This window comes from Thermobia domestica, chromosome 1, assembly GCF_964235325.1.
Source record: "Thermobia domestica chromosome 1, izTheDome1.hap1.1, whole genome shotgun sequence".
NCBI lineage: Eukaryota > Metazoa > Arthropoda > Insecta > Zygentoma > Lepismatidae > Thermobia > Thermobia domestica.
The window spans coordinates 205,978,350-206,003,009 of record NC_137454.1 but is presented as its reverse complement, the minus strand read 5'-3'; the positions used below and the strand labels follow the sequence as shown (position 1 = coordinate 206,003,009).

Genomic DNA, 24,660 nt, shown 5'->3' with positions numbered 1-24,660 from the left:
AAGTTGAAACCAAAAATTTTAATTTCAACCCCTTCCGGTTTGAGTAAAGGGTTAAGGGAGAAAGTAGAACCTATTCTTGGTATGTTGAATTGATTGCAAATTACTTCCGTTCTCGATATAGTGTTTCGTGTTGTGATATGTGTTATATATATTCTTAAAACGCTGTATTGATTGCGAAAAACTGTTTATCGTTATTTTTTATCGTTTCTGTCCCATGGTGATAAATGTTAAAACCAGAAATTGCTAATTTGAACCACTTCCGATTTGAATAGAGGGTTAATCGAAAAGATGAAATCCAGTACCGGATCTAGACATTTCTCCTCCTTCCCCCCGCAAGAAAATTTGAAAAGGCCTCTTCTATATTCAATACCTTTTTAATAGTACATTTTAATGAAATATTCCTAGTGTTTAATTTGCTACGGACCAGCGATTCAAATACTTACGTTTTACAAGGAATCCTTCCCTCTCGACTTCATCTCCGCAAACTCCCGTATAAGATCTCTCTTTTCAATGGTTGAAGCCCCTCATGGTTGATTCCTAACATTCCCAAGTCGCTCATTGTCTCCTGTGTCATTGAATACCTTAAATAGCTCTTGATCCTCTTTAAGACTGAGTATAGCCTTTCAGCGAAAGCCATAGTCACGAGTAGTCAAAACTTCAGGGTTACTAGGGGCAATAGTATTAAACTCGACGTATAGTAATACCGCCAATTCAAGAACAGTGTTGAGCTTTGATATATGGTTTTTAACTCCAGTGCAAAGGGAAATTAATTCCAATGGTAGCGATGGGCCAATGTCTTGCTGTTTTTTTTTTTTTTTCCGGTTTTTCAGCCTTAACTAAAATGTCTTCGTCTGAAAGGTTCACAAGTACTATCGAGAATATGATTGAAAATTCATTAAGAATTGTCTGTAACGATGTAAAACGGTTCTCTGTTTCATTGTATGTGATATCTAGAAGTCTTTTGTAAACATTAACCCTGAAACAAGCCTCTGTGTCCGAAGGAATTTTAGCTACCAGTGATCTACCAGTTTATCGTTTATTTATTTTTTTTTCCACTTTGAGTTGCCTTTTTTCTGTGAACACAGGGTTGACTTCCCACTTCGCAGCAACAGCTGTGGCCTGTTGTTTTATTTATTGATATTCTTCTCTCATTTTCTTAAATTCCTCTCGGTTCTCTTCAAGAGTACGTAAAACTTTCTCAAGGTTAATTTGTTTAGTTTGGAGAAGTTGGGATGCAATGTTGAGTTGTGAAAAGATTTTTGACAGTCAGAAATACAAAATCGAAAGAACCCATGACTTTCGACAAACACACTGCTTCTGATACCTCGTTAGCCTTCTTCTTTGCCAGTGAAAGTTTTCGGAGAGTTTTCATTACATCAATATACTTCAACCTAATAGCTGCAATGAGCTTTTTCAAAGTGACATTCTCCTGTCAATGATGACAGAATATCTCACCGGTTAATACTTTGGTCAAAAAATATATACAAATCCTAGAGCGTTGTGAAGTAACTGCCAGCGTCTTTTACACCTTTCATGGTATCATTAATGACAATGCTTAGGTTATGTACCGCGCAGTGAATAGCTTGTTCTTCAATTTCTAAAAGTCTCTTCTGAACACCTGAGTAAGCACCACGCTATCATATCTCTGCCTTCTGCATTTTTTTCACAGACAATCCTAATTTCTTCAAATGACTTTAACACTAGAGTTGCAGGTCTGGAAGGAGTTGGATTTCTTACATATAAAAATCCTAAAAACACTTCTTCAATCTCGACCCGTCTCGAAACTTAGTTTTCTAAGATATCGTTTACTTCTGTAAAATTTACATAGCGAATAATGAAACTCATTTGATCTTTCTTTGGTAAATCTTGAGTCGCATCAATGATTAATGATAAAATGGCACTCTTTAAATTTCCTTCAACAAATTAGCTTCTAAATTTGAAGTGGGTAGACTGATTAGTGAAAATAAGAGACATCTAGTGCGTCGTTGTCACTCCAGGTAGCTCATTACTTTTTTCAATTAATTAAACTATTGTGAAAATATCATTGTTTTTCAGATGTTTCAAAAATTAGTATTTACAGGTACAGCGCGACCTTTGAAAGTCCTTGGGCCCCTTTAAGGTCTTGCACAGCGGGGTCTTGCAGTTTATAGATCTGGCACTGATGAAACCTATTGAGAGGCTGAATCGATTGTAAGAAAAGAGTCCCGATATCTTACCATTCTTGCTTTATGGACGTTAATATTAAAACGGGACGAAGTAGTAAATTTTAACTACTTTCGGTTTCAGATTGTGATTATATTCTCTTTATATTCTTCATAGGTTGCAGAAAACCGCTTGTCGCTATCAGTTACCATTTGCGTTCTATGGTGATAGATATTGAAATCGGAAATGGTTAGTTTGAAACACTTCTGGTTTGAATATAGGGTTAAGAGAAAAGTTAGGACCTATTCTCTACAAGCTGAATTGATTGCAAAAACTGCCTCTTCATATCTTTTACATTTTTTGCTGTGTAAGAATCAGTATTGAAAGCGAAAGTAATTGTAATAGTAAGTAATTTCAACCAGTTCTGAAACTGTAGATTCGACACTATTCCCAGTCATTTTGCTGTGCCAATGAGGACTGGACGTGGATTTCAACAGCCTTTGAGTGTCAGTTTTCATCTTAGCGGTTCCGAAGACTGTATGTGTTGTTTTCAATTTGTATGTCATCCCTTTCCGATCCCACCCAGGGGTTGCTAGAGGTGTCTTACCCACACAGGAGACTGTCCTTGGACTTAATGGATCGGGAATGTCAGGATTCACATCAATGACCCAGAAAGTATTTATTCGACATTAATATCAGTCGTTTTCAATTATTTTTACGTCGTCCGTATCTATCCTTGCTCCTAGTACGGTCAGGAATCTTATTCCACAGCCATTTTCTCAAATTGTATATGAGGCTTGGGTGAAATTGCTTCATGCGTTTCAGAGTTATAGTGGATAACAAACACACACACAGATTTTGATATATACAGATGTATGAGCAATGCCTCTGACGTTCCCTGTCAGAAAATAAAAGAACTGAGTAGAATAAATAACGAACCGTTGCCCCTGTTACAAAATAGTGAACTGAGTAGAATAAAAGTAATGTCTTTGGCGTTGCCCATCTAAATTCCCGAGCCAGCTGTACTCGTTCTTACCCAAGCTTGGGCTTAAATGTCATCGGGTATAACACCCACAGCTAAGCGGCCTCGAAGGCGCAGCAGTCGACGATCATCTTCGATGAATTCGACAGTAATCTCAGTCATGTTAGACATTTTGTTTCTCACCCCCTATACCAGTGGAAACTGAAATTGGACTTCAACGGTATCTGAAGTGAGACTGTTCAGCGAGCAGGAAAATTATGAAGTTGACACCAATATCAGCTAATTTCAATTATTTTTACATATCACTCGCGCTTCCCACCCTTAGGAATGCTAATGGGGGTGAACGTAGACTAAAACGGGGTCGGAAGTATCACTATTCATTTTAGCTACCCCAAAAACCAAGGATTAAATACTAATATCTATTATTTTTTTAAATCAGTTCTACACGTTTCCCTTTCCCACGCACTCTAGATGCGCTATGTGGTCTTACTTACACTTGGAGCTGAAGTTGAACTCGAATAGAAGTGGAAGCCGCTATAAAGAAATTAAAGAAATACAAATTCCGGGTGTAGATGAAATTCCAGCTGAGTTAATTTTAGCTGGAGGCGAAAAATTGTGGAACAAGATACACAAACTCATTCTCCTTATCTGGAACAAGGAAGAATTGCCACAAGAGTGGAAAGAGTCAATCATTGTTCCAATTCACAAGAAAGGCGACAAAACTGACTGTAATAATTATCGAGGCATTTCTCTTCTGTCAACATCCTATAAAATCCTTTCAAATATTCTGTTAGCAAGATTGACCCCATACGCAGATGAAATTATTGGAGATTATCAGTGCGGATTTAGACGAAATCGATCAACTATCGACCAAATATTTACCATTCGCCAAATACTCGAAAAGAAGTGGGAATACAATACCCCGGTACATCAACTATTTATTGATTTTAGAAAGGCTTACGACTCGGTTAGGAGAGAAACATTATACAACGTTCTTACAGAGCTTGGAATACCGAGAAAGCTAATTAGATTAATTAAGATATGTTTAAGTGAATCCCAAAGTAAAGTCCGGGTAGGAAAATTTTTGTCCACGAGCTTCCACGTCGAAAATGGCCTGAAACAAGGAGATGCGTTGTCGCCATTATTATTTAACTTTGTGCTGGAATATGCCAGAAGGAAAATCAAAGATAGCAACCAGGGCCTAGAGTTGAACGGCATTCACCAGGTTATGGCATATGCTGATGATGTAAATTTAATAGGAGATGATAGGAGAACAGTAGAAATAAATGCAGAGATCTTATTAAACGCTTGCAGGGACATGGGTTTAGAAGTAAATGCAGAGAAAACTAAATACATGGAAGTGCGTCGGGACCGTAATACGGCAAATTGTGGAGGCGTTAAAATATTAAATAATACTTTTGATAAAGTGGATACTTTGAAATATTTAGGATCAATATTAACAGACGAAAATCATATTCACGAAGAAATTAAATGTCGACTAAAAGCAGGGAATTCGTGTTACTATTCGGTTCAAAATCTCTTGTCGTCGCGAATTCTGTCGAGGAATTTGAAGCTTAAAATATATAAAACGATAATTATGCCTGTTGCTTTGTATGGTTGCGAAACATGGTCGCTTACTCTGAGGGAAGAACATAGACTGAAAGTATTTGAGAACAGGATCCTGAGAAGAATATTCGGACCCAAGAGGAATGAGAATGGGGAATGGCGGAAGCTTCATAACGAGGAACTACATAGTTTATACGGTTTACCCAACATTGTTAGGGTCGTCAAGTCTAGGAGGCTTAGGTGGGCAGGTCATGTAGCTAGAATGGAAGAAAGTAGAAACGCTTTCAAAGTCTTGACTGGTAGACCCATAGGAAAACGACCATTAGGAAGACATAGGCGCAGATGGGAGGATAATATTAAGATGGATCTCGCAGAGATAGGAATACAAAGTAGAAACTGGATCCAATTAGCTAAGGATAGAAGTCAGTGGAGAGCTTTTGTGAACGCGGTACTGAACCTCCGGGTTCCATAGGCCATAGAGTTAGTTAGTTAGTTAGTTAGTTAGTTAGTTAGTTAGCGTGTCACTATTTATCCAAGCAATCTATGGATTCGAAACTAATATCAGTCGTTTTCGATAATTGTATGTCTCCCACTCGCCCCTAGGAGCGCTAGGGGGGGTCTCACGCACACTGGGGTCTGATTTTGGACTTAACTGGCATTACTACTGCCATCAATTGGTTTAGCGACGCTGAAAACAATGATGCGACATTAGTATCAGTCTTTTTCGATTATTTTACATGTCACCCTTCTTCACCCTCCCCCCCCCAGACGTGCCGATAGTGACTGAACTTGGACTTAAGGAGCATCTGGAGTGTCATGATTCACCTCAGCGATCCTGAAAACAATGAATTCGACATTAATATCAATCATTTTTGATTATTATCGTCAGTTACCCCTCCCAAGCTGATGAAGTTCTTTGGGGGTCTTACCCTACTAGGAACTGAACTTGAAGGGCACCGAAACTGCCACCAATCAACGTTGGGAGTCCGAAAACTATGGATTCGATGCTAATACCGGTTGTTTTCGATCGATTATTTTTACATGTCACCATTTCACTCTCCCTCCTCGGGTAGTAATTAGGGCTGGAATTGGAAACAGCATTGGGAGTGACGCTGTTAATATCAGCGACCGCAAAAAGTGTGAATCCGACACTGGCGGCCGTCGTTTTTGATTGTTTTTATGTCATACCTCCTCTCCCTAAGTGTGCCAGGAGATTCTTACCACCTTCGCTCCCCAGTACTCTTTTTCCGGACGGTAAGTAATATGTATACCAAGTTTGCTTAAAATTGGTCTAGGCATCCCAGAGTTATGCTGGAACATACACACATGTATACATTTTTAGATTTATAAAGATAAATATAATTTTTTTTTTTTTCGTGGGCTTTTTCTATAAAAGTTTGTACTGTGTATCTCCTAAATTTCAGTTTATAGCACGAAACTATGGGCCATTCGTTGAAACTTATTCTCCAGCTTATTGTGGGACTCTTAGTCTTGTAAACTTAATTTTTTGTAACAGTTATATACACGCGTCTCGTCAGTTAATGTACGAAAGTCTCATGCGAAGGTTACTACTTCCGTTTCAAATTATAGTATTTTCTGACAGTGTAGCCATCTATCTTCACAAGTCTTCGATTAGTTTCCGCATTGTTATTTTAAAAATTTTCTTTATGATCTGCGTACTTCTCTTAACTTTTAATTCCCATTGACGCAACCCTGCTTCGTGGCTTTAAACCTTCATAGTTCAGCCTCTAATTAAGGCATGGTAATAATTTTGGTATCAATGAGTTCGTGAAGGATGAAGCTTTCTAAGGATATGCATTTTATGTATGTGGCGGGTACCACGGTGGAGGGAGAATAAAATTCGTGTTTTTTGTTTTTTCATGCTATTTTTGGGGGTATTCCCTTCCCGTTTGGGATTACAGTCATAAAAATTGGTATGCAAAAGAATGAAGTAGTCCACTACACACTAATACCCTGCAAAAGTATTTGTTGGTTATGTATGTAATATAGGGGAGGGGAAAAATTGACTTTTTTTTTTTATAATGAACATTACGTTTACTTTCTGGACGGTTTCATGTAAGATAAGATATCTTTTCACTGAATTGGTTAAAAATAATAATTCTTGTTGTGGTAATACTGAAGAAAATGATGTGCATATATCGTGGTACTGTGGTTTGGGGAGGGGAGAATGCGAAATTCAATGAATCGTTCTTCTATGTGTATTTGTTTATTTTTTCCAACATAAAACTCTTTTAGTTAGTATAATACAATATTTCTATTTTCGTGTACAAACACACACACAATAATTGCTTGTAGGAAGAAAAATGTCACGTGATTTATCCCCCCAAAATTCACCTCTTCCCCCTTCATTTCTAAAAATACCAACCAAGTTGCCTTTATTGGAGTCTGGGTCATTGTTGACAAGTGGATAACAACAAATGTTACTTTGCCGGCGGCGAATGCCGAATAACTCACCAGAAGCAGTCTTGTCAGTATTCCATATTTCAGATTCCAAATAGACATTTTCATTGAGAGTACGGGACACTTCAATCATCTTTTCAGAAATTTAGTCTACGTTTTTGTATTCTTTAATTAGCGATTATCCGCTTTCGATTATTCAGATTGTCAGTTCTTGTCAAAATTGCTAAGAAAAAAAGAATTGTTAACGTATTAGGAGTCGATAAAGCAACAAATGTTACAATGGATAGGCACAAAATGTAATTTTTCACGTGGGAAGCAATATATATATATATATATTATAGTATGAGAAGATTTAATATAGCGTATCTGTGATTATTGTATGTGTTCACTTTCTTTTTTCGATTCATCTGATCCACTTTGCTTACATGTTCGAAAAGTTCATTCGAAACCTAAGCAGAATTAATTTAAATAGAATATTTGAAAAAAGATCACAAACTATGTGACTAGCCAAAAAAATAAATGTATTTCGACATACATTTTGTGAAATTTGCTGTTCGTAAAAATGAATTATTTAGAAAGATATTTAAGCTTATTTAGAAAGGTATGATAATAAATATTATCACATTATGATCAGAATCGTATGCGTTAGGAATAGTTCGTTGCTCAGCGGAATGTATAAAAGATTAAGGTACTATCGAATAAACTGTTTATTTCAGTTGAGAATGTACATAACACTAGTGATTATATTAAACTGTATTTCTTGTTACTACCTCTTTTGTGCAATTATTTTGTTAGTGTTCATTCATCAACTAATTTCTGTGTTTTTACTTCTAGATCAAGTTCGATAAAAAGCTTCTTGATTTTGACTATGGAGATGAAGATGATCAAGCAAACGATGATCATCAGAGCAACGATACCCAGGCTCAGCAAGTGCCAGCAGTTCCTGCATTGGATTCGCTAGGGAGGTACGTTGGTCTGTTTATATGTATAATACGAAAACAGTTCAAACTACCTGGAAAAGTTCTGAAATTCAGCTTACTCGGAAAAGAATCTGGAAAATCACAGAGTTTTAAGAAAAACTGAAAAAAATCTCGAAAAGTTAGGGCTTTTTAAGTACCTTTTTTTAAAGCGTATTTGAGAATTGTAGGACTACTGGATTTTTCTTTTTGTCTTACTCGACTAATTTGTAGGGGACATTTTATAAATTAATTATGTTTTGCAGAACTTTTCTATCCTCGCACACTCACTATATATATATATATATATATATATATATATATATATAGAGGCGTGCATGCATAATATATGAAGAACCTACTGCTTGGGAAAAATATACTTGATTTTTTACATTACATATAGAGCTGGAAATTTGCAAATAAGTCACCTGGAAGATCTGTAAAAGTCACGGAATTTGTGCTCTCCACATAAGTGGGAACCGTGTTAAGGGAAATTATTAAATTACGGGATATATGGCAAGATAATAAAGGGAAGTCAGACGAAGATAAGCACAAAACGAAGGTAGTTCTTGGATGGATGTGCCCACTTTCTTCATTCCACCATTTCATTCATCTCTCTTCATCACCGTCCCCTTTAGCCTAACCGGCATAATCGTGGGACGTAAAACTTATAGATTTTATTTATTTATTTATTTTTTTAGATGGATGTGTGAAGTGATGTAACTTGGGAAAGTTGAGTTTGAGATAAACGAAATTTAAGGTACTTGTCTCCGTATTATCGCACAGTTACCACAAGATATGCAGTCAAGTTTCTTCGCAACTAGTCGCGATATGAGATATTACTTTATACATAACGATGCGGAATAATATGGACTTCCTTCATAGCTAGATAACACGATTTTTCATAATTCCGGAGATACCTTTCGTTACATATCCACCCGAGAATTTCTTAATGAAAAATCCGATACAACATGAATCAAATATAGGCGTATACCGTCTTTTTATTATCTAGTTGTTTTTATTATCTAGTATCTAGATATGTGGTTTCAGACACTGTTTCTTACTAAACTATGTTCATACTATAACTTGATTTTAATATTTATATTGAATATTTATTTCGTTTCTGTTTTATTTTCTGTCATCTTCCACATAGAAATAGGCACGGTCCGTGGTCACATTATTTTTAGTATTTTTTTCCTTCTTTGTTGTGTAGATAAAAATTTTAGAACACAACATACTGATACCTTTTTTCTTCTTGTTAGCATATTGTCTAATCCAGAAGTTCTGCGCCAGTTACAAAACTTGCAGCAACAAATGTCAATGCAACAAATCAAGCAGCAGCAGCAACAACAAGAAATGGAAGAGAAAATGCGGAAACTTCAGGAGATGAAGCGACAAGAAGACGAATTTGATAAGCATCTAGCCCAGACGGTACCTGTAAGTATTCGATTTTCCGTATCTCCATATTTAGGCATAAAATACCCTTTCCTTACTCTTCGTCTCTTTTAATTTCTTCGTCTTATTATAAGTATTAATAACGTGTGCTGCAACAAAATACTATTGTTAACGTAGTTTGTTCTTAACTACAGTAAAATTTTCTTCATTTTCGAGCTACGAGTGGAGAGAAGAAAGTTTAGTGATCGTGTGAAAAAATTGAATTCGAGATTCCAATGGATTACACGTTTCATGGCTCGTAGATATCGAGAAAGAGATTTTTCAACACACCTAGAGGTCATACCGTTCACACTATCGAAACCAGATTTTAAACTTTGTTTTTATGTAATCCTCCAGCGGGGTTTTCGAATTTTATTCGTACCCCAAAAATAAAGATAGTTTACTTGAGAGAAGAAGAAGAAGAAAAAAAAACTTTTTCAAAAAACAATTCTAACAAGTTTATTATTTCATTAACCAATTTTCCAAAAACAACACCATCACGTGGTATAAGTCATTTTATGTTTTACTTGAGATGTTGATTATATTATTTTACCTGTGGTGTAGGTTGCCGTTTTGAGTTTAGGTCCTTTGTTTCTGATGAAAAAGTCTCAAAAAGATTTTGTTTCTGTATTGAAATATGGGTATAAAACCGTGGTGTGTTCTGTGTTATGTACTGTATCCTGCAGATGTTTCGAGAGGCCGGAAGTGGAGAGTTCTTCTCTCTTAGCGTCCGTAATATGCTCTTTAATCTTAGTTGAAATGTTTCTCTTTGTCATACCAATATAGTATTCGTGACATTCGCACTAAATGTTGTAGATCCCTGAAGAAGCCAGTTCATCCTTAAAATAATTTTTGTTAGGAAACTTTCGAATATAGAACCAGACCCTTCAGAAATACCTGGCCAGAGGAGTAAGCACCTCCCCCCTTTTTTTGGGTCAACTTTCCTCATTAATACTCCCATGCTGAACTTTTTCATTTTTCTAGCCTGTGTGTTAAAATTATTTTTCTTCCCTAAATCAAACAGTATCTCGATGTGCTTATTAAGTTCTGTTTCTTCTGGGTAATAACTGAAAGCTCTTTATATATGAAAAAAAAAAATTTTTTTTTTTTCCAAATGTTCATTTTGATGAGATATGAATGTGCCTATTCTTCGTGCAAGATTTATTGTGCTCCCTGTAAAAGTGGTATCCTTCCGATTTGCTTGTAGACATGTTCTCCACATTGAAAATAACGACATTCAAGGAGTTGGTGACTTCGTACATGATGAGATCGGATACCTGTATTCTCTTAGTTTCCTTTGTGTGCAGGTTATGGATAAATTAATCGGTATTGAATTTAATATACCTGTGATACCCAACCAAACTATGTGCAAATAATTTGCATTAACTAGTGATCTGACGTCTGGAAAGATTTTCATACAATTTTTGATGGAGTGTCTAAAACTTATATGATGTCAGAAATTAAAGATGTTAGCCACTTAACCAATTTGTAAGTTTAAAAGTTCTGTCTGAGATTATCAGTCCTAAAGGCACAAGAGTAGTCACTTTTCTTATGAATATGTTCTATAAATAAACAAACTGCCGACTGTTGGAACCAAGTCTGCGTTCCCGCGTTCCTCTCACGATGACGCCCAACACCTGCTTATCTGAGGACGTTTTTAATAGTGTCCTTAGAGACTATAGTGGCGAGGCATATAGAAGGCAGTGATATTCAGACATAAGAGTCGTTTCTGCCTCGAACACAGTATCCGTATCCGTAGACGTCAGGTGAGTGAGAAAATCCAGTTTGTGTTTGTATTTGCCATACAGGATACACACAAATATGCTACACATCTTGCGCGTGTACTGGTTTTTATTCAGAAGAGTATGACTGGCTCGTTTTATATTTATGATGATAGGCTGCTTCCGACATTATGTGGATACTTTGCAGGACCCTGACCGCTAGCTGGACTCTGGCAATGACCATCGCTCAGCTTCGCCAAGGTACCATACTCAAGTAGACATCCAGGAACTATGCAACCAATTGTTTTTGTAACTTCTCGTAGTAGTTACAATACTATTAAGACAAGTACTGTACTGATTTTGAATATCCTATATATCTTGTCTAGGATGTCACATGAGCGCCATGTTGGAATCACTACCACCTATTATTATCACCTTTTTGTGTCCCAACTTTGTACTAGATTTCCGATTGAATGTTCTTAAATGCATTTCCAGTCATGCATAACCAGAATAGTAACTCGTATCTCCCACTATATTTTCACGCCATCATCCGTTTGAACTGTTTGGTTTTCTGTTAATTAAATTAATATTAGATTTTCTGTTAAATTAATATTTCTTTCTTTTCCAGAAATTGCCTTTTGCGTCAGAATGTGATCTCAAACCAGTGGAACAAAATGTACAAATGATGCCGTATGATCATACAGGGGACTATGATCAACGTAATGTACCATCGTTTCCATATCCTGTCGTTGATACATCTTTACCTCCACCAGGCTATCCTCCGCATCCGTCTGATCAAAATGTAGGTCATCAGATGTCACAAGATGTTCCTCAAAAAAGTCCACTAGAGGAAGGAGAACAAGCGGATTCGGAACTAGAATACACTGATAGGGATATGTGAGTATTTTTTATCTTTATACTCTTATATGTATGTAAACAATTATATCTTGAAATACGATAAGGTGGAAAAATCTTTAGGTTTTAATTAAATAAGAGATAGTTTGTCGGAAGGAATGAAACTCTTTTCTTATATGTTACTTTGTGTATTTTAAAAGTATATATATATTGTGGGCATTCTAAAGATGTCCGTGGACCTCAGGAAACTATTCTGCGGGTCAATGCTGTATAATAGTATATCCTCCGGAGCTTCCTTCTGGCGCTAGGTGAAGCATGCACATTGCTTTATGAAGCCATTAAGGTGTCTCCTTTAGCTTCAATATATAATCGTGGGACGTGAAACTTTAAAAAAAACCATCAGACAGTTATAGCGATTCTCTTCAAATGGTAGTTAAAATCGATAGATGTTGATACTGACCCTATATGACAGCATCGTTACGAGTATATCATACTCCAAGAAGAGTCACGTATTTAGCAGTGTGTGTTTATGTCTATTCATATATTTAACCAGTATAAAGCTAATAGTTAGAGTTAGTATCAATATACTGGCTTAAATTGCCATCTGGAACGAATCGATATCAGCGGTAATGGCCAAAAAGTTATCTACAACGTTATCAGATAGTCGATTTTTTGGTTGGCATCTGAAGAATGTCCCGAAAAATATGCCAGCATATAGCATTTTCGCTTTATTTTGCCCCGAGGAGTAGTTTCCTGTGGTCCTTGGACTCATATGTATACAAACCTAGACAAAATATTAGTAAAGTTGACTTTTCAGGACAATATACAATACTAGTTCCATCTAGGAAATGACTGTAGTCTTTGTGATATCTCCGTTACGTTTCGTTTATATTTCATGAGTTTCTTAGATCTGCTTTTAATTCTCAGAAAACAAGAAATTCATTTTGAATATTTATAGTGCTGTTCTACTCAATAAGTGCATGTTTTATGTTAATCTATTATTGCGTACTAGGAATTATGCTACTTTGTATAGACCAAAGACATTGTAACCAATACTGATCACCGGTAAACGATCTTCAAGTTGGCATTTGTTTAAAGGAGGATTGGGGAGGGGTTTCTATCGAAATTTAGGAGGTACAAAAGTATGAAACGTAGCAGTGGCTTCCACGATTGTGACCAAGACAAAGACTTGTAAAAATGGGCAATAGAAAGACTACATCTTCTTTGAAAATGGACAGAAGTTCTGATGTTCATTACGTCCACAAATAAAATTTAGAGTGAAATCAGCAAAATATTTTAATTAGTGTGTTATATGTTAATCAGCTTGCCAAGGAAGTGAAAGAATAAAAGAGCACCTAAAACCTGAGAAGAGAGAATGGGCGAGCTGCTACTCAGAGATCCCTGATTTTGTAAGGAAAGCACTTCTGAACTGGAATTAACACAACAAAAATGTGTTGAGTATATGAAGCAAAACTATCATCAAGGAATGCGCGGAGGAGGATATTTAATGGTAGCTTTGAAAGCACGACCGTCCTTAAGGAACAGTTACCCCAACTATAGAAGAAAAAAAAAAAAAAAAAAAACTGCTTCACTGGGCTAAGTTATATGAGATTAGACTATTTAACAATGAGAAAAGTAAATAAATATAATACATTAAGTTTAAAATTAATACACAAAAATAAAAACTGTTATAAAAAATGTGAAAAGCTTGTTTCAAGGGGCATTCCTGTGTTCAACAGGACAGTAGTTCAGACATGAACTCTATCGAATCGTCATGACGCATGATGACTTCATACCTAAATGGCCTTCGACAGAAGCCTAATTGATAGAACACATTCTTGTCATTTAGGGAAAAGAACTTGAATTTTCAAACGTATGCAAAACATTGATTGAGAGTATGCCAAATACTGATGTATACATAGTGTCAGTAACTAATGCTTTATGTCCTTTTAGAAAGATAAAAGTTTGCTTTTAAAGATATAATTCAATGTCCATTTTGCTAATTTGTTTACATCTGTCTGTATATATATGAAGCATTGCGGATAGTAAGGGCGAACTTAACATTTTTTTTAATAGCCCTTATGAAGAAAGTTTAAATTGCATTTTTGCCAAAACAAACCTTTACTAGTTTAGTTCGCCTTTGCTAGCCAGAACACTTCATCAGAATGTTTGTGTGTGTATGTGCACTTTTGTACATATATATTGTTTTATTTAATTAGCAATTGAATACATATCAAACGTTTGCCTAAAATGTTTCATCTTCGTTTTCTTTCCATTTCTTGTTCATATGTATCTTCTGCAGTTGTCCATGACGACTTATCTTCTTCCAATCCCTCTCAGTAGAAATCTATGTTTATTGACACACAATCGTTTCAGTCTTATCCTAATTTCTTAAGCAGGCGAAGCCTCATTTCTGACGTTTTAATTTCACTCAGGAGTTATATCGCCATGAATATGATACGAAGGTGGTGTGCAATACGTTAAGCTACTTGTGATTAATTTTGCATGATTGATCTTTTGCGTTTCCAGGAAAGGTGGTGGTGTTAGTTTACTACCTTCTACGCTTGAAATTTCTGTTTCACCTGTCAAGTTCTACTGTATGGTGTAAATGTAGCTTTTTTCTGTCTTACGTATTTTTATCATGCTATTTTCGTATGTTTCAAATGTTCAACCTCCTGCACCAGCAAATTGAAACATACTATATAATAATGCACAATTTATTCAATTAGGTAGCTATATTTATTTTTGTCGATGTAATGAAAGATGAATTTCTTCAATGGCTTTACGCTTTGCCTTGCTAAGTAAGGGTAATGGAAGGGAATTGAAAGTTGAAGCTGAGAAATATGAGTCCGATTTTTTTCTTTGCAAATTAGGTCCCTAGAAGGCGGAAGGTCCGAAGAACTTAAAGACCATAGTAGATCAAGGAGTAGATCTCAGAGTAAATTACATAGGAGGCGGCGAAGTCGATCCAGGTCGCGTGATAGAAGAAGGAGTAGGAGAAGGTCAAGGTCGGGGTCAAGAAAACGCTCCAGGTCAAGGTCTCGGTCCAGAAGACACAGGTGAGATCAATTGGATGTGGGTTGTTAATGTAGTTAGGTATATCATTCTTATTTCTTTTTTTGCAACAAGACAGTCATCAAAATTCAAGTTAAGATGCAGGTGAAGGTTGTGGGTGTTAAGCGTGAATTTATGAAAATGCGTTGTTGGTTTTGATCTCATCTAAAGATAAAGGACCCGATACCTTGGAAATATGGAGACACACGGAATTAATACTAAATTTTTGTATTTCTCTTTTTAAGGTCATGTGCTAAATTAGATTAAGATATTGTAAATAATATATTTGTTGGTCCACCATCCGATGGAAGCTTTGTAGAATTGAATTGTTTTATGTTAAACTATTTTACATGTTTGGAAGTGAGATATTTGATTTACAATCCCAATTAGTGCAAAATAATATTTTATTTTATTTTATTTTATTTTTTATTTTATTTTATTTTTATTTGTTTATTTGACGGTGTAGTGCACTGGGCGTGTGCAATAAACCTTACAAAATTGCAGATTCAGATTTATGCAAGTTGAAGTAGTATGTAATAAAATTAAAACGTTGTATCTTATATTTCTTATGCCTGCAAGAGAAGCTGAAGCATTGATGATGGCCATAGTACAATAGGTGGTTACAATATATTGGGTCCATTGAAGATAAACGTAGTATAAAGTAACAAAGGATTTATCTTACGACAATTAATCTGCTCGTTACCAATACTGTAAAGTTTATTGGACGCCTGCTTGGTGCGAATCCCTTCGTATATGTGCTTAAAATATTTCTTTTTGTTACATTTTTGTATCAAAGTGTCAAAAGAAAAAAGTCAGAGAAATATTGTATATTTTATTGATATACAATTTATGGTATGAGCTTTAAATTAAGTGTAATTTCAAATTCTAAACTTATTCTAGCAAATATTTAAATGCATTTGTTTTAGATTGCTGTTCTGAAGTAAATGGTAACAATAAGAAAGAGATTAATGTTCAGAGACTTATTTGTTTTAGGTCGAAGTCCCGTGAACGAGATCGAGAACGTGATAGGGAACGTGAACGTGAGAAGGAGAGGGAACGCGAGAAAGAGAGAGAACGGGAACGGGAAAAGCAAAGAGAAAGAGACCTTGAGAGAATCAAAAAGGGATTGCCACCAATTAGGAAGGAACATTTGAGTGGTAGGTATAGGTATTCGATGTAGTGACAATTTTATATATATATATATATATATATATATATATATATATATATATATATATATATAGATAGATAGATAGATAGATAGATAGATAGATATAGATATATATATATATAGATAGATAGATATAGATATAGATATGTATGTATGTATAAAAAATTTAATTTCATTTCATTTTACTATGTTTTGTTTTCGTTCAAATGTGTTTCGTAGATTAGAGTGTTCTTATGAACTATTCATTTTCTGTGTTTGGTATTAAATCGCATCTGGTTGTGTCTCAGTAATATGTTTCATAGGGTATTGATTTCCAGTAAACATCTTTATATGGACTTCCACAGAAACTATAGCTATTTTTTAAACATGTAGTAGTAACTGTTCTTCAGAGTTGCCACTTGAAGATCGAGAAATTTAAATTCGGTAAATGTATTCTACGGAAAATTCTGCGTTATATGTGAGCTTCGTCTAGATAATTTGTGTTAAGTCTGTGGAAAACTACTTACTTTTAAATGATATTGCCGTAATCGCAGTATATACACCCTCCATTCCAAAAGAAACCGAACGTTTTTAAAAAAACAAAAAAGTAATGTACATTTTGGAACAAATCATTTTTATTAATCAATGTATTCCCCTTCTGCATCGATACACATATTTGCACGCTCCAACAAGTCAAACGACTTCTCCATGTCCTTTATTGGAATGGTCTTTAGGACGGCGGTCGTCGCCTTCTCAATGGCATCAATCGATGCGTGCCACTTTCCTTTCATTGCCAAATGCAGTTTCGGGAACAGATAGAAATCGCACGGAGCGAGATCTGGTGAATAGGGCGGATGATGCAACCGAATAATGTGATTTTTGACCAAAAATTCAGTTACAAGTCGCGAACGATGTGATGGTGCATTATCGTCCAAAAGAGTCCAACTGCCGATTTCGCGATATTCGGGCCGAATACGACGAATTCTTGCCAGCAAACGCTTCATGACGCCCAAGTAAAACTCTCCAGTGACTGTCTGGCCGGGCTGAACAAATTCTTTGTGGATAATTCCTTTTGAATCGTAAAAACAAATCAGCATCACCTTAACTTTTGACTTCACCAAGCGACTTTTTTTGGGTGTTCCTTCATCCGGCGCTCTCCATTCAGCACTTTGCCGCTTTGTTTCGGGCTCATATTCAAAACACCACGTCTCGTCACCAGTTACAATCGATTTCAAGAAGTTTCGATCCTGCCGAGCACTTTTAACGATGTCTTTGCAATGCGCAATTCGATCAAGTTTTTGGTCTTCGGTGAGTTTGTGTGGTACAAACCGCGAATTAACCTTCTTAAGGCCCAAAACTTCGGTCAAAATGCGGTATGCGGTTGTTTGAGGAATGCCTAATTCCATTTCAATAACTTTCACCGACGATTTTTTGTTATGTTTGATGAATTCACGCACTTTTTCGATGTTTTCTTCCGATAATCCGGTTCTGGGACGGCCTGATCTTTCATCATCATCCAGCGTCTCTCTACCCGATTTGAATCGCCTGAACCACTCGTAAACTTGCGTACGGGATAGACACTCATCACCATATGCATTTTGTAGCATTTGGTGCGTTTCACTAAAAGTTTTACCCAGTTTAACACAAAACTCAATTGCAGCTCGTTGTTTGAAACTCATTTTCCGACCGATGTACACAACACACTGACAGTTGAAACGCAATAACTTTGTTGCCGTGCATCCAAATGTCATGACATTTATACCAGTTGTCAATGAGGGACTACGCCATTTACCGGTAAAATATTACAACAGATGGCACTAGTGGTACTATTTGTTTTCAAAAGTTCGGTTTCTTTTGGAATGGAGGGTGTATTTCATATTTGGTCTAGGAATTAATTCGTGCGGGTGGACAAGAGATGGCGCAACGAACGGAGCGTCCCACAGTTCCGTGTATCCACACATGTGTTGCAAACCCCTGTCATCGCGTATCGTTCGTAGTATAGGGCAGTGGATTAAAGCGTCAACAACACCAGTTTGTAGTTAAGTGAACATGGCGCAATTTGTGCCTGATAAAGTGTTTTTGCGGGGTGTCCTGCTGCATTACTTTAACATGCAGAAAAGTGCGACTGAAAGTCATCGTATTTCGGTGGAAGTGTATGGTGACCATGCTCTAGCTGAGCGAACGTGTCAGAAGTGGTTTGCACGGTTTAGAAGTGGTGATTTCGGCTTGGCAGACCAAGAGCGAGCTGGACAGCCAAAAAAATTTCAAGACGAAGAATTGACAGCATTGCTCGAGCAGGATTCGTGTCAAACGCAGGAACAACTTGCAGCAGCATTAGGCGTTGATCAAACAACAGTCTCCAAACGCTTGAAAGCCATGGGAATGATTCAAAAGATGTCACATTGGGTTCCACATGAATTGAAAGACAGAGACGTTGAAAGACGAAAAACCATTTGCGAATTGCTGCTTCAACGACAGAGCAGAAAGGGGTTTCTGCATCGAATTATTACGGGTGATGAGAAGTGGATCCATTACGAGAACCCTAAACGAAAAAAGGCCTGGGTGAAACCAGGTGAACCAGGTCCATCACAACCAAAACGAGATATTCACTGTGCAAAGGTTATGCTGTGCATATGGTGGGATATGAAAGGTGTGGTGTACTATGAGCTGCTGCAACCGGGTGAAACTATGAATGGAGAACGTTATCGACGACAATTAATGCGTTTGAAGCAAGCTCTGGCCAGAACACGACCAGAATGGGAGAACAGACATGATAAACTTATTGTTCAACATGATAACGCTCGCCCACATGTCGCAAAACCGGTCAAAACCTATTTAGAAAATGTCGGATGGGAAGTTTTACCCCACCCGCCGTATTCACCAGACGTTGCTCCTTCGGACTACTACTTGTTCGATTGTATGAACAACGATTTGATTGGACAGCGGTTTACTTCTTCAGAAGATATCGAAACATGGGTCTCTGACTGGATCGCTTCCAAGGATGAGGACTTCTTTCGCCACGGAATCCGTACATTGCCTGACAGATGGGCGAAAGTGGTGGCTGGCGATGGACAATATTTTTCTTAAGGTATTTATGTATTTTGTGTTTGTACTACAGCTTCAATGTGTGCGTACCAACCGCACGAATTAATTCCTAGACCAAATACATAAAGATAAATATGCGATTTGTTAAGAATTCATGCATTTTATCATCAAAGGGTTGAAACATATCTTCCGAAAATCATATTTGTGGAACTTCGGTTTTAAAACAATATTAACTAACCATGGCTTAAGACCCTTCAAATAATTTAAGCGATAAAAACAAAAGCCCACCAGATAATCTTACTTTGTGGTAATCTAATCTAGTCACGATACTTATTACTCACCCCTTTGTATTATTCTCGCATATTTATTTACATAAGTACTGCTATCTTAGCGGAGGACTGCAAGCGATATTCGCGCTCAGCTAAGACGCTAGTATTCAGTTATATGCAGTACCGTTAAACTCAAAAGGTATACTCACCTTGCTCTTCAGTATCGTATTATACGAGGGTCATCCAAAAAGTAACAATACTAAACCTAACAGTAGTTTTGTACATAATCGCCATTGTTATTGAGGCACTTACCGTAACGATAGAAAAGTTTTTTTAGTCAGTATTATATTCATCTGCCGCCAGTGACTGAAGCTTGCAGTTATTACCAGAAAGTAAAGAACGATTGAGTGCTATTCTGCTCGCAGACCTCCCACCATGGCGACTACATGCTTGACGGTTAGCTCCTCGTCGTACTTCACTTTGACCTGAATCTTGTTCTTGTGCAGTTACGTTGCTTCACTGGCCGTTGTTCAGAATGGCGGCTGCAATGAAGAATCACGCCAAACGTGAAATCCAGTATTGTTCGTTTTTTGAATGTGCAAAGTATTAGGCGTGTTGAAATTTGTAAGCATATCAAACAGGTTTAAGGTGAAAATGCAGTGAATAATTTTTTTTTTTCTAAAAATAGTGTATCATCAATGAAAGAACATTCGTGCGCGATGAAGATCGCAGTTGCTGGCCATTACTCGTTGCGAACAACTTGAAAGAAAAAGTGTTAATGAAAGATTAGAGAGGACATGGCTTTATCTTGGAGTCTTTTATGCGAAGGTGTCCCAGAAATTTCGATATGTCCTCTTCATAAGTGGTCTCACAGTTCTAAACAGGTTACAAACAATGTTCGCTGATTCCCAAACAAACAAAAAACAAAATCCACAAGATAAAACGAATGTTAGCTTAGCAGTTTTGGATTTCCCGAGCCGATAAGAGGAAGATGGTGACTTATTTTCTAGTGACAGTGTTATAGGAATTAAGACTAAAACATCTCGGAACATCTGAATCCAAGCACCAATCCATGGAGTGGCATCACACCAATTTTCGTCCAAAACAGAGAAAAACAAAAAGTGATGACGCTCTTGGAGCAGTAATATCATGGCTTCAGTTGTTGGCGGCAGATGAATATAACATATACATTCAAAAACTTGTTTCCCGTTATTATAAATACCTCAATAGCAATAGCAATTATGTAGAAAAGTAGTGTTTAGTATTGTTATAAACGAAATTTTGTTTAGTATCTTTAGTTTTCGTTGAGATATAACCAATCGTTCTTTACTTTCTGGACGGTCCTCCTATATTATTAAAATAATAAACATCTACATTGATAGCTCTCAGTATTGTCAAGATACAGATAAGAATTAGCGAATTCGTACATAATTTTGATGTTAATCAAGTTGGCACTGTTGTTGATATTAATATCATACACTCCATAGTTATTTTATTGAATTAAAATATAATTCTGAAATACCACTCTAATGTACCGTATGGATTGAATTTGTGTAAGTTCTGTGATTTTTTTCTCAGAAATAATACAATAGCTTTTTCTCAGAAATAATAAAATAGTACTGCTATCTTTTTCTCAGTCCCTTACATTGTATTACTTCCTTCCACTAGTTGACCATCGACAGCACTTGGCTGTTATTCGTAGTTTAGGCATTTCATTTAAATACCTAAATGCATGATCATTGTACTTATTCCTGTATACACAGTTGGTTCCTGTGAAATCGAGACTGGTATAGTAAAACATAGACAAATGTTCATATATAGTTAATTACGTTGAATCATTCAAGGTATAACCTTTATCGTTGCATAATTCCTAGCAGCACATGGAAGGATTGCTAGAATTCGATTTTTATAATGCTGTTTAAAACCTTTATCATAGCCTTTTTCATTGTTGGTGTATAGTCAGAGTAGGAACTTTTCAACACGGTTGTTGATATCAACATTTACTTCTTTTCCTTTTTTATATGTAATGAAAAATTATTACTACGTAAGATCATAAATGGCAAACGTTCAATAGATGATCTGGAACTGCGAATCTGTCACTAAATTGATAATATTGTAAATTTTTAAGACATGTAAAAAACTTATAAATTTTAAACTTACCCTGTCACTTCTGATATACATAATTAACAAAATAATAATAATTTCCTAAATCATTTTAAAAAAATGTATAGCAGAAAGAATGTATGTATTTATTTAGATGTACCGAGGAGTACCTCAAAGTTGAAGGAGGTTTTTATGACTTGAATGTCCATGACTTTTTTTTTTTTTTTTTGTATCCTTCCCCTTTGCTACGTTTATCTCCATGCTGCTGAGTGTACCATACGATAAATCTTTGGAACTGTAGTTAAATGTGAATATTTTTTATCTTGTGTTCCCTCCTGTGCATTTATTATTACTATTTCGCTTTCTCATTCTGTAACTTCATTTTTTTCGTACTTTATTTTTATTTACTTTTTCCAACTTCCTTTACACTTCACAGTTTCATTATCATTACTCCAGACCAGCCTATTTTACTTCACAGTACAGATATTATAATCCAGAAGTTTCTCAACAATGGTTTCTTGGCGGCTCTACCTCTTCTTCCTCACTCACTCATACTCTTGTCTCTGTAGATTGCTTTCTTCTTTGTGGACATTTAATCAGATTGACTTGGCGACACAATATTTGGTCATACTAACTAATAATCACCTATAATATGTCGTAGAAATTGTAAAATGATTTATGTATTTCTAGTATGATCTCTGCAACGGAAAAGAAGTCATCATATGTTCGATCACTCCTTAAAACATGGCTGACCTTATTATATGTTTACAGTTGGAAACAAAATTATAGAATGTGTCTATTACCGTCTATTTAAGACATATGTTCCCGGTGTCGATTGGGTAGTAGAATAATAAAAATAAAGATTTGCCTCTATTAGTACTGAAATTTTCGTTTTTTACTTCGTTATGAAAGAGAAAGAATTGACCTTAGGCTTGATTGGGAACATCGTGGTCATTTAGGAATCACCGAGGTTGGTTAGGGAAATAATTAAATCAGAAATAGAAGAAATTTTAACGGGAATAATAGCTGTGTCATACAATTCATTTAACAAAATACAAATAGTATTTGCTAACGAAAACCCTATACCAATTGATACAAAGAATAGTATTTTGTGACGACTCTATTCTACTTTCTAAAGAAAATTGGTATTAATCAATGACACAAATGAGATATATTGTCAGTTTTTTGAGGTTACTTGATTCAAAAATAAATTACGTAGCATGTTGATCCATTAAAGCAACAGGTTTATTATTAAGTATTTAAACCAATTGCTATTATTATCAAAATTTATTTATTTTATCTATTTTTGAGACGGAAGAAATACCTAAACAAAGTCTTTTGTTTTTAGTGTGTAGTACAACTTTGTGGGTTGGCCATCTGTCGAAACTAGTTCACGATGAAGAGATATCAGACACTTTTGGATCTTACGGCGATATAGTTTCCATCGATATGATCATTTCCAGAGGATGTGCCTTTGTGTGTATGAACCGAAGGCAGGATGCATTTAAGGCGCTGCAAAAATTGAAAAATCACAAACTTCAAGGGAAAACGATTACGGTAAGTCGAATTAGCATACCGTTCTAATAATTTTGTCATGGGTCCAAAGTGTTTTTCTGTTTATATATGACTTGATTATATTCACAAATCTTTTCTAACGGTGAAAGAGTGAAAATAATAAACATACTGAAAAATGAAGATCCAAATTTTGACTGTCTATGTACTTTTTGTGAAATGAAATGATTTTTTGTTTAAATATAGTTTAACGTTCCACGTTTTGCCTTTTAGTTTAAAGGAGAGAGATGGTTAAAGAAAGAGTGACTGATTGTGAAATTAAATTTTTGTGTCTTACCGGGAATCGAGTTTTTGTGAACGGAAATAAAATCTGTAACCATGTGCATAAAAGACACACACTAGCCAGTAGATCAGCTGGGAGAGCTTGATCCGTCGTGTAGGAGTTACGGAATAAAATATGTAAACATAATTGGCGGAAAAAAGTTGTATAATTGTTACAAGATAATAAGAGGTGAACTCTTGCAGAATAATTTTTGAACGATCTATAAAAATTTGAAGGAGCAAGAGTCAATACTTTCGAGTTTAATGATAAGATTTAGGGTCTTAAGATTCTTTTTCATTACCGAGGCTATATGAAACGTGGACCTACAACTTAACGTAGAATCCGAACCACATGAGTTTGCCATTGGGAATCGAACCCGGGTCTTTCCGGAAAGCAGGTGCGTATGCCAACCGAATAGCCACAAGGAAGCTTAAGCAAGAGATAAAGAGTTTGATTACTCGCGTTTACACACCGTTTTAGAAGATTTTAGTACTAAAAAGTGTGAGTTAATCTTCTGCTAGAAACAAGAACATACCGAGTGGAATTATCGTTAAAATAACGTCCTAGTGAACATGGTTCGAAGCATGCATCGGAAGTTGGGGACAAATATAGAATAATGTAGATATTGAAAAACTGTATAATGTATAATACGGATGAAATGAAAAGTAATGAAGAAATTAACGAAAAGATCGTAATAATAATAAAATTGATTCTGATAATGGGAGAAACGATTAAGGTAAATCCGTGATTCTGGTGGCTGAGTAGGACAATTGCCATATCGTAGTTACCAACTTGAAGAACAGGCACTCCCGAGAGGGCTCCAGTTTCCTAAAGCACCATTTCGTCTTTGACAGCCGAGTTTCTTGAAGCAGATAGTGTGACTTACAAACTCTGTTGTACTAACCGAAACCTGCTATCGACAGGAAAGTTTCATAATGGTCTTGATATCCTTTGTTATGAGTCCATTGAGAAGATCACGTCATCTGTCAACAGAGCGTGGTTCATTGTATGGCTTCTGCAGTCATAAGTGTCACCTGTACAAGGTATATCACTGTTACCGGGATACGATTGGTCAAATTCTTTACCTGGACCTTACGCCATGACCAACAAGAATTTTAATTTATACAA

The 24,660-nt window shown here is 36.1% G+C and overlaps 1 protein-coding gene across 6 annotated transcripts in view; it reads left to right on the top strand.

Annotated features, from left to right (window-relative positions):
- Isha (Insulator su(Hw) mRNA adaptor) overlaps positions 1-24,660 on the top strand; it is a 183,647-nt gene that overhangs the window by 31,324 nt on the left and 127,663 nt on the right. For 5 of the 6 annotated variants that reach the window (XM_081769045.1, XM_081769037.1, XM_081769028.1 and 2 more), the window contains 6 exons: positions 7,946-8,076; positions 9,330-9,504; positions 11,851-12,119; positions 14,951-15,136; positions 16,125-16,288; positions 23,047-23,255. In XM_081769045.1, the coding sequence (XP_081625171.1) occupies positions 7,946-8,076; positions 9,330-9,504; positions 11,851-12,119; positions 14,951-15,136; positions 16,125-16,288; positions 23,047-23,255 (1,134 nt within the window). The remainder of the gene's footprint in view (positions 1-7,945; positions 8,077-9,329; positions 9,505-11,850; positions 12,120-14,950; positions 15,137-16,124; positions 16,289-23,046; positions 23,256-24,660) is intronic. The other variant, XM_081769053.1, reaches the window with a different exon arrangement.